General features: G+C 41.7%; 1 protein-coding gene across 2 annotated transcripts; it reads left to right on the top strand.

Moving 5' to 3' along the window:
* Positions 1–1,511: 1,511 nt before the first annotated feature.
* Positions 1,512–10,064, top strand: BIRC7 (baculoviral IAP repeat containing 7). Of its 2 annotated transcripts, XM_030010000.1 has the most exons (7): positions 1,512–2,407; positions 4,534–4,633; positions 5,907–5,988; positions 6,090–6,135; positions 7,117–7,335; positions 8,298–8,369; positions 8,880–10,064. In XM_030010000.1, exons 1-7 carry the CDS (start codon positions 1,888–1,890, stop codon positions 9,080–9,082), a joined length of 1,242 nt encoding a protein of 413 aa, XP_029865860.1. In that variant the 5' UTR covers positions 1,512–1,887; the 3' UTR covers positions 9,083–10,064. The 2 variants fall into 2 exon arrangements, with proteins under 2 accessions (XP_029865860.1, XP_029865861.1); XM_030010001.1 differs by lacking the exon at positions 7,117–7,335.
* Positions 10,065–11,210: the final 1,146 nt, after the last annotated feature.

Raw genomic sequence — 11,210 nt, 5'->3', positions numbered from 1 at the left:
CTGATATTGTGGAGCTCTGCCTGATGAGCAAGTCTCTCTGTTGCTTCTCTGTGTTCTAAGAGCAAAATCTGCTGTGCAGGCTAAAAAATTGCATGCTCGTAAGTTTGCTTAGCTTGCAAATTCTGCTGTGTATCAGTGACTAATGGGCTCTTTCTTTCTGTATGGGTTTTTCTTTATACCAGTGACATAGTTCTTGAGTAACTATTGTATTGAATAAAGCACAGTTTCTAAAACTTTTAGAGCCTTCTTTTCCTCCAACTCTGGTTTCTGTGATTATGATTATAGAAGAAAATTTGAGTTACTAATGAACTTTCTCTTCCTTGCTACCTTTCACTGTGAGAGGCATGTGGTTGAGCAAGCTTGCTTTTGCTTTTAAAATCTCACTAAATGTGTAATACCTATGAAGGATAGATTTGTTAACTCTAGCTACAGGTCTTGCAACTAAAGCACCCTGTAAGTTTTTTCCCCTAAATGTACTGCAGTGGCTAACTAAAAGGAATAGTACTTCAGAGATGCTTGAGGCCCGAGTGCTTTTTAACAGTTTCTGACTGCGTTTACTGCAAAGTTGCTGCTATACAGGTGGTCTCCACTTGATTTTTTTTTTTTTTTTTTACAGTATGCCTATTCAAGAGTGCACTGTAGTAGTTATCTATTCTCTTAATACGATGTACCAGCTTTGAAATACTTTTTTCTTTTTTTGGGGGGGGGGGTGTGTGTATATTTTTTTATTTCCTGATTTAATATTTGCCTGTGTGATTTTCTGGGTCTGTGTGCTTATAATGCTTAGCTCTGACAACCAGTAGATAGTTAGCATTTCCTTGGGATGAATTGACCTATTGAGTTAGATGGTGAAGGGATTTTCAGGGCACTTAATAAAAAAAAAAAAAAAAACCACAAAAACAAACCCTGATTTGGTTGCACCTACCACTTAGTCACATGTGTAGTGACTTCACTCTAAAGGAATTCTGTTGGAGTAATTAGTTAAATTGATCCTGCTTCTCAGTTGTGTAATTGTATGACCTTTTGAAAGTGTATTTGCCAGCCATATAGAAAGTATTACAAGCAGCAGCTGAGTTGCAGTTTAGTTTACTCACACAGGGAAGGGCTATTACCTTAAGTAGGATGAGGAGTTGGATAATTGGGTGCTCAGTAACTTCTTTAATTTCACTCTTCCTTTTGCACAGAACTAGCACAGGCAGACAATGCCTAATCCTTGATTTAAGGACACCTCCCTATAGAAACTGGACCTAATTATTCTAGTCTGTGTCCTGGAGAAGTTCTCCTTTATAGAGATATTTCTATATAGTCACTGTTTAATTAGCATAATAAGGTTATGAAAAATCTACTGATATTCTGTGTAGTGTTTGGCTGCAAAATGAACATCATAACACACTATTTGTTTGGGTGTGGCTGTTCTCTGCTTTGTTATGGCATGCCTTCTTAAATCTTTTTAGGGGAAAAAAAAAAAAAGCAGAGTCTTTTTAATGTTAATTTAAAAGCTGAGAAAAATGGCTGGGGATTTATCACACATCAGATGCTGAAAGCTGGATTGGTTCAGCAAGAGAGGCAGCACAGGTTTTGCCCTCCCCCTCGACTATCTGTTCCCACAAGCATCTCTCCTGTAAACTGGCAGAGGGGCTCAGAAAGTGCTGGTCTCTTCCCTTCAGACACCAGTGTGGGCTCAGCAAAAGTTCAACAGCAAAGTACAGGAGCACCAGATCTCTGATTGGGCTGCAATTCCAAAACAAGCTCAGCTTTGTCAAGACCAGGAGCTTTCCGGAATACGCACGGGGATGAGGAACAAATAACACAGGGTGAGTGCTGCCTGACACCGGGAATCCAGCTGACTGCTCTGGGCTATCTCATGCTCTCTTTCAGAACGAGAACATGGGGGACGTGACACCAACAGAGGAGATCGAGCGCAGGGCTGCCCGCTGCCACCTGTTTGAATCCAGCATGAGGAACGAAGCAAGAAGACTGAGGACTTTTTGGCGATGGCCAGGCACCTCGCCTGTATCTGCCCGAGATTTGGCCAAGGCTGGCTTTTTCTTTGTGGGCCCAAGAGATGAGGTGCAGTGTTTCTGCTGTGGTGGTGTCCTGAAGGACTGGAGACCTGGTGATTGCCCAATAGCGGAGCACCTGAAGTTCTTCCCTTCTTGTAAATTCATTTGTGGTGAGGATGTTGGGAACCAAGAGATGCTTCCTCTTCAGGAAATCTTTGACACTGTGGATGGGCAGTTCCTCAGCCTTTTGCAGGGGATAGACAGTGAGGAGACAGCCCTGCCCAACGAACCAGAATACCCAGAGATGGTAACAGAGGAGATGAGACTCTCTACATTTCAGAACTGGCCGCAATACACTGACATGCATCCTGAGCAACTGGCTAGAGCAGGATTCTTTTATACAGGTAGGTACTCTGCGTAAATGTTTAACTCTTACTCAAGTTAACTTTTGAAGGTGTTACTATGTTTTATTGCTTGCACAAATACTTGCAAGTATGTGTAGTGTAGTTAGAAACTACATCCTTCCTTCAGCTGTTTCACTTGATGCTTGTGCAGCATTTACTTCTATGTTAACTCCTGTTTGAGTACTGAGGGGTCCACTAGTAAGTCAATTCCCTTAGCAACAGGAGTGGAAAAAGTGGCGTGTTTTAACAGACGTTCTACTGGCAGAAAAGTGTGTGCTTTAAGATCCGTTGAGCCTATTTATTACTTGCCTTTCTAAAAGAACTCAAGGCACTTGGCATGTCATGTTTTGTATAAGCTCTGTCTTGCACTGAAGCCTTATCTTCTCAAAAACAAATCTGAGTGAAACCTGTAGGTAGTCAGCCCACTTGGCTGTCACTGTGGCTTGTTGCCATAAGGACCTGGACTTATAATACAGAAATAAAAAATATACTTCTTGTTTTGAGGAAAACAGGCAATATTTCTTGTTATCATATGCATGTGAATATCAATACAACATGATTGTTTCCCGTTGAGAAGGCTTAGCTGGTTAGGTAATAGGTTTGAAGAAGTATTCCTCCCTGGAATGACCAGTTGGAGGAAATATTTACAGTATGTTAATATCCTTCTATTTTTTTGAAAGCTAATAATGTAGTGATATTTCTGTGTGTTGCAAGTGTGACTCCTTCCATATGAAGGAATCCAGTTGTTTTGTATTTGCATATCAAACAGATGTGGAAGGAAGTGACAGGCAGGGTCCGTAAAATAAAGCTCTCTTTAGCAGAAACAAAGCTGTGCATCCCAAACACCTCACGCTCTCATTTTTGAAGTAAAACTGAATTGCCCCTTTCTCCACTTCTTTACCAACAAATAGTACTTAAATATGGGAATGGTAAAAAAGAGCCTTAAATGTCATTCACCATGCTGCATCTCGGCTTTTTTCCAGCTGTCATAACATGTGGTAGGAAAGTCTGCTTAAATAACTGACCTCCTGGTCTTTTAGCTTGAATTAGAGGAAGTGACTGGTTAGTTTGCTAGTATGTCTCTTTACTTCTGCAAGATTTTCACTCAAACTGCATAACCTGGATCTTGCTATAAATCCAGTTAATACTAAGAATCTGTACCCATCTACTTGGAGCACAGTGGCAGGGGCTAAACAGTATGCATGCCTAAATGGAAGAGCATTATATGCTTTTGCCTTATTAATTTTTAAGGCACACAAAAGACCAACATGGCCAGGAACACAGAATAAACTATAAAACAGTGTCTGCAGCTAAAAACCTGTGTGTTTTGTGTTGGACTCGATTTATCACGTGTAGAGCAGCTGTTCGCAAGCCCAGCAGAGATAGTTACTTTGGGGACTCATTAGGCAGCAGCAGTAGCCTGACATGGCACTTTTCTGTGGTCACTTGAGCAGGAGAACCCTGGAACTGAGCACTCGAGTTAAGCCAAACAATGCTCTTACATGAGAGTGTTTGGAAGATCATGTCTGTGACCCAACTCACTGGCAGCCTTCACTAACATTGCTTCATTGCTGTTAGGGCAGGGCATTTGTAGGCAGTTCTTAACTGTGTTCGGCTTTTATTTTTTTTCCCCCTGTGATTTCTGTGAAGAGAAGCACAGTAGCAGGTTGGGTAGCCTGGGAACATGTTTTGGCGAATTCTTATACCTATGAGATGGAAGCTGTGTACGTTGTCTGACTGTGCTTGCTGTTTGTTATGGCAGATTGTGGCTAGGAGACAAAGTATGTTCATAGGTATAATTAATTACAGCTCTACTCTAAATGCAGACAGGAAGGGATTGGATAGGTATGTGCATACACGGGAGCTATGGTGCTCACATGCATGCTGCCTGTTAGCTTGTGACCCAGTTCTGGAATCATGTCATCCAGCTGCAGCTCTGGAAGTTCAAACTCCCATTGGATTTCCTGCCCCTATACAACTTGCACAGCATTGGTAAATTGTCACGTGCTCATCAGTTCTGTCTGGTAGCCTGTGTTTTGTGCTTAATCTCTCCCCAGGTTCTCATGTGGGGCTAGTAGAGCGCATGATGTCTCAGGTGTCAAATAATCTCTTGATGTCTTTTTCAGGACAAGATGATGTAGTGAGGTGTTTTTACTGTGATGGAGGTGTGAGGAACTGGTCATTTGGAGATGATCCTTGGAGGGAACATGCCAAATGGTATCCGGGGTAAGTTAGTCTTGGTTGACACATGTCCCTTGTAGCAAGACCAAAAGATTACTGTGCATTCCACACTGTGATTTCTTCTTTCATAAGATAGAAGTACCCCCAGTTGAGAGACAAATGAGTTGCAGGCATACTGGTAATACGTGCTGCTTCCAGGTTCTGTTATTAGCTTAGTTCTAGGTTTTTCTACCTAGCTAAAGCAGGTGAAAAGCTAGTCAGGTATGTTCAATCATGTTTAACTACATAAACTGTTGCAATAGTCTGTAACCTTCTGGAAATCCCTGAAATCTCAAGAGAAGGGTTCTGAATCCTCAAGGTCAAAGTTGCACAGCAAGGGACCATCTTCAGATCCTAGTAGTGGGTCAAGATGGCCAACGTAGAAACAAGTTTTCTACTTAGTCTGTACTGTCTTCCAAAAGTGCCTTCCTCCTACTATCCCCTCACGTGTGGAAGAACCAAAGATGGGCATGAAAACCTATCATCCTATCTTCAACTGCCTCGCCTCTCCTCTCCTGTTTCTCCCTTTCCACCCTCCCCAAAAAGTAGTTGATGTGTGTCTGGTGTCTCTCTGCATATGTTATCCCTTAAAATAGTTTGCTGACTCCAGGACAGTAGTCCCTTTAGGCTTCTTCTCAGGCATTGCCACATCTCTATTCCAAAGGCTGATTTATCACTGGAGTGTTCTGTGTTAATGATGAAACTTACTGGATGATGGTTGTCTAAGCTGTAACTAGTTTTTAGAGAAGAACTGTACAAATAGAGTGACAAAGCCTAAATATTTAGACCCTCTCACTTTAAAAGCAAAATTGAATGTTCAAGCTCAGGTAGAATGGCACAGTTCAGACCTGAGATTTTCTAATTTGACCTAGTTCACCATCTAAAAGATCAATTAGAATCACTTTCTTTGATGCCAAAGAATAGCTTTGGTTTCACTACTCTGAGATACAAAGAAAGATATTGTAAACCTTGTTTTTCTGCAGCAGTTCTTGTGTTTTTCTGTGAACTGTCAGACTTCCTGTGATCTGTTCCAAAGGATGTTGCAACTGAGCTCAACTTGGGCCAAACATAAAGACTGAATTAAGAGGGGGGATCGTGACCCTCTTACTATTGCCCTTCATGCAAGGGGGGGGGGGGGGGGGAGACCATGATATTCTGTCTTCTTTAATGAATATAGCAGTTTGCTCAACCCGATAGCACCCTTTGCTTCTAAAATTCAAACTACTGCTACTTTCACTTGAGATCCTGTACTAATGTATTTAAATCTTTCTAATTACAGGTGTGAATTTTTATTGCGGTCAAGGGGAAGAGAATTTGTTAGCAGTGTTCAGGAGTCCTTTTCTAGCACCCTGCTATCTCCAGTGAGCCATGAATATTTTGTGTATAGTGGATGGGGTGTTGGCAGATAGGGGGAGTTTTGAACACATGCTTCTCTTTTGTGACTATCTTGTGACATTTTCAGAGAGATTCCTGGGATCAGACTGAACAAGATTCCCCTGCTTCCCAAGGTCAGTGCTATAATTGCATGGTGTTTTGTGTTCTGTTGAAAGTGGTGTAGTCTTATTCCTCCTACCCCACCCCAGCTACTCTGCACTCTGTAGACATGGTGCTTGTAAGATGTTTTGATATTCTAGAAACTGTTTCACTTTATTTTTAGGAAATGGTTTCTAGTACAAGAAACAAAATTGCTTGCTCTTGTGAGACCTCTTAGTCTAAGACCAGAGACATTAAGCTAGTCTGGATAATCATGTGACTTTTGGGTGCTTGCCTAACCTTCCTTTGACTTGTGCATGCTCTTGATGTTGTTGTCTGTCTGCGGAGTCTTTCACATTACAGCATTTTAAACATACGATAGGAGACCAGAGAACAGCTAGAGGGTCTAGTTGTTCATGAAAGTGTTGATTGTGGGGATCTATTCCCATACATCAGTTGCTCCTGGAAATTCAAGTAGGTGAAACTTGGCTCCCATAACTGTGAAAAACTGTTTTTTCTCATTCTCTTGAAAAGCCTATCTGATAGGATGAGCTTGAGAGACTTAAGCCTTTGAACAGACTGCCAGCTGAATTTCCCACTTCTGTCTTTACTGATGAATGGTTGAGCTAGATTATGAGGTAGGAGAGACTTCAATTGGGATGTTCCACTTGATCTTCATGAAAGCAGTTTCAAGACTTCTGTTCTGGGATGTGAAAATGAAGATAAGGATTCTGGACTGGAGCCAAACATGGGAGACTTTGTTGACAGATACAGTGGAATAAACCATCCAAAATTAGTCTCTTGGCTTTTACAAAATTGCTTTTGATGACTTTCTTGTGAATTATAATTGGGAGTAAAAACTCTAAATCTGGCTGTTGATCTAGCTATCTATATAGCTTGAGGAATATTCTAGAATATATTGATGCCACTTATATATATATACAGCTTCAGGGAGTGGCATACTTCTGGCCCAAAGTTCTGCCTTTTTGATAAAGTATCTGCTCACTGCTTTACAGATCCTCTGAGGAACTGGAAATTGCAGGCTCTTCCTTCTCTGGATCAGTTTACCGTAGTGCAGAATGTGCTGCAGATGGGCTTTGACCCCATATGGGTGGCTAGCCTGGTAGAGAATAAATACATGCTGACTGGGACTTTCTACCTTTCTGAGGCTGAACTGGTTTCTCATCTGCTTCAGCCAGACTGGGAAGAGAGCAGCAGTGCAGAGGAAAGCAGAGGTATGCCTGACTCGCACACCCACGTTCTTGGTGGTTGTTTAACTTCTTATTCACTTCATCTTGAGCACTGTTGTGAGTGTCTTGTGGGTCTGCCTTCTCTCTTCCTAGGCTGGAATTAAGACTAGTAATGTACCCAAGCCTGCCTTTCTTTTGAGGCTGACAAATGAGGTTCTGCTTTAAAGAAACCTGAAGGAGCTGTGATTACTGGGATATCAGTAACTATATCTGCCTCCAATAGGCTGTAGTGTAGATATCCTTGGTATTTTTTGCTGCCCCTAGACCTGCAGTAGCAGACAGCTGCACGATGTGAATTTGTCCACAAGCCTCCACATCTGATGCAGACAGAGGCAGTTGTCTGAAGCAAGGCTTCTAGGATGGATGAGTACTCCGGGCCTATTTAAAATTGAATCAATGACTTGATCAGAAATAGCCATACATTTTGTTTGTTTAGATAATATATACTCTCCTTATCTACATCTGTCTTGTGTTATCTGTTTTATAGAGTCTGTTTGCCAAGTGAAGTTTATTTTGAAGATGCAGTTCCACACAGGCTTTCTCTGGTAGCAAGCCTGTTTTCCAAAGCTCCTGTCTCCATATCATGGTCTGCCATCTCTTCAGCTAAGGCAAAAAAAAAAGTTTTCCACAAACCCAAAAGTGTGATTAAACAGTAGCACAGGAGCAGGAATGAGCAGCTGATGGTTCCTGCTGTCTGATAGATAAACTGACTTTGAGGAGATGATGTGATGTGGACATGTCTTGGTAGGGAGGTTAACAGACATAGTGACTGAAGCACCGCTGAGAACATCAGCTTCACCAGGCTGAGTGTGTGAAGCTAACAGTGGAGTAGAGGTGTTTAACCTAAGGCTACTGAAATCCAGGACGTTTCATCTTTTTAAACAGCACTGTCTGAAGAGGGAGGAAAGGTGTAGCATTTAATGCCATCTTCTTTCCTGGTTATACAGATGCTGTTCAGAGAGAGACTGAAACATCAAGTTCAAGAGAAGAAATGCAACCTGTGCGACAAAAGGAATCAGGTGCACTGCGCTTACAGTGGTGGTGAAATTAAGCCTAGGCATAATTGGAATGATTTTGATAGTAATGGTATCATTGGTCATTATATTAATTCTTTTTTTTTTTTTAATCCTGAAGGGGAATGTGTGCTAGCTTGAATGGTAACTGAACATAGAGACCCTTATTCAGGAACTGGAGTTCCACTGTGAAGCAGACTGTTATACAAAAAACTTGGTTTATCAGGATAACTTACATATTACAGTAAAAAGATGTTGATTTCTGTCCCTGCTCAGTCCAACATGTGTAGATAAGCTGATTGTTGTGTAGATAAGCCAGAGTCTTATAATAGCTGTAGTTTTTCAGTTTAAATGAAATTTGCCTGAGAGGTACTTTTGCCGCCTTCACAGTCAGTCTCTAAACAAAATGATGAGCAAGTTGCAGTGTGACTTCCTAATACGACAGGACTGGCACTCTGGAGCTGTTATAATACTAACAGTTTGGGCTTTTTTTTTTTTTTTTCTTTTTTGGTAAAGATGAGCCTCGGATGAGCACAGAAGAACAGCTCCGACGCCTGCAAGAGGAAAGGACGTGCAAAGTGTGCATGGACAGAGATGTGTCTGTTGTGTTTGTTCCTTGTGGCCACCTGGTAGCTTGTGGAGAGTGTGCCCTTAATTTGAGATTGTGTCCTATCTGCAGAGCAGTCATCCGGGGAAGTGTGAGGACTTTCATGTCCTGAACTGTGATGTGCCTAAAGGGAGAGATAAGTCTATACAACTCATTAATAACACATCAGAGGAGGAAAATAAGTAAAGTTCGATTGATACTGGAACAATCTTATTTGCAGGGTAGCTTGGCATAAGTGTAAAAACTTACTAAATGTGCCTTCTATGCACAGTTTCTAGTAAGAGTTGCTGGTTTGCTGTACTCTTGCTGATCTTGCTGTAGCACTGCTCCAGAAAAACTCTGCTAGTTTTTTTGTCCTCCAGAAAGAGGCTTTTGTTGACAGATTCTCCTTCTCTAAGTTCTTGCATTCTCAAATGAATCCCTGCTCTGTGTTGAAATCAAGGGCTGTTTTCAGTAGACTGTCTCTGGTTCTTTTTCCCCTCATTTAGCAGTTTTTTAGAGATTATTCTGCTAGGGTTGATGGCTTCCTTCAGTAAGTCTGAGTCAAAATGGGAGTATTTTTATACAAAATGTGTTCCATTGAGATGAGAATGCTCAGCAGCAATGTACTGTGGGGGAAGGAGAATCTAGCTTTTTCTTCTGAACTCCTTGCTGTCTTCCCCCTCCCCCATGTCAAATTGTCAACAATTGACAGAATGTTTCAGTAATACTCTAATCCACATAACTATGTGAAAAGCCTGGTTTGCTGTAGACTTTCCAACCTCTTTACTCTCAGCTGACCTCCCTAGGCAGAAGGTGAAAGGCTCTTTGGTCAGGGTCACTAGGTGATCTCATGGAAGCTTCTTACAGAGCCTTTTCCCTGGCTGTTGGGTCCTATCCTACTAGAAGATAACTGTGGAAACTTACCTTTTTAGGACCGCTGTTTGCTGGCTAAACTGATGATTCTTATTTTAAATGGAACATTCTATCATGTAGCCAAAAAGAGAAAGTTTTGTCAATACTATAGCTTGTTAACTGCAGGGGGAAGGAAATATGTTTTTTAAAATTAACTGTTCTTTTTCACTGAATAAAAAGTTTTTCTTTTATTTATCTTACAGAGGTATGAGTATCTGATTCTAGTATAATACCCTACTGGGGGAGTGTGTGTGGTGGTGTCCTAAGATGTTAGAGTGGCATCAGATGGTAGATCACTTTAACTTCTGTCCTTCAGTACTACATGGACATGAGCAAGAGAAGCAACTGTTCTTGCCATCCATTAGCTTCCTTTGGAATTCACAAGATGGCACGTGGGTCATCCAGACTCTTAACTGCAAAATAAGTGGTAAGGATGCAGGAAGATAAGGACCTGATACTTGAAGCTGTGTAAGTGAGGAGTAATTCTGTATCTGAACTCAAGACAGAGTTTTGGTACATGGCTCCATACATCTGTGGAGACTGGAGCAGTGGCTCTGGAGTTGCTTCTGTTTGGTTCTAGCCCTGGATACTGAACAGGGTTATAGGCTTGTCTCTGAGTAACTTTAAGGTGTTGGTTATGTTTGGGCCATGTGGGAGGGCAGATCTCTTTATCCTTGCCTTCAGAAGAAGGTAATATTAATGCAGCTCTTGGCAAAGATGAGAGAAATTACTAGTTGAACAGTTTAAACACTCCAGCTCTTGGAGGGATTGATGGGTCTTTGCCAGACAGCAGCTTTCACAGAACAGAGTTGTACCACCATGCCAAATCGGGTGTTGTGTCTGCGTTCGAGCTATCATTGGCTTTATTTTGCCTCTATAAGTAACAGCAAAAGCTTACAGTTTAAGTAGATGCGCTAATCTGAGAAGGGAAAACAAAACCAGCTCAGTGTTGGAATAGTGTTATTTCCTCCTAAACTTTAGCTCAGTGTGGCTGGAACCTAGCCTGAGCATCAACAGGTCTACAAGGCTGTAAATATACCAGCTATTTCTGGGGCTTCTTTGATTTAACACTTTGAAAATTGTGGCTTTTCCACATCTGGAAGGGTGGAGCTGGTTTTTTTTTTCTGTGGGAAGATACCCTTTCAGAAACAGGTACATGTTGTTTTTTGACTTGTAGTATCTCAAGTAATGCCTATCCCCAATAGAGGGCACTCCTAACCTGGAGATAAGGGAACCCACTGGAGCAAAACCTTCAGCAGCTCCTTACTCTTCCAGCATGCTGGAGTTGCAAACGACTGAGTCCCTACCCTAACAGAACAGGGTCATTGCATGACCTTGCAGTACTT

The sequence above is a fragment of the Aquila chrysaetos genome, chromosome 3 (genome assembly GCF_900496995.4).
Source record: "Aquila chrysaetos chrysaetos chromosome 3, bAquChr1.4, whole genome shotgun sequence".
NCBI lineage: Eukaryota > Metazoa > Chordata > Aves > Accipitriformes > Accipitridae > Aquila > Aquila chrysaetos.
This window is presented reverse-complemented; position numbering and strand designations above follow the sequence as displayed.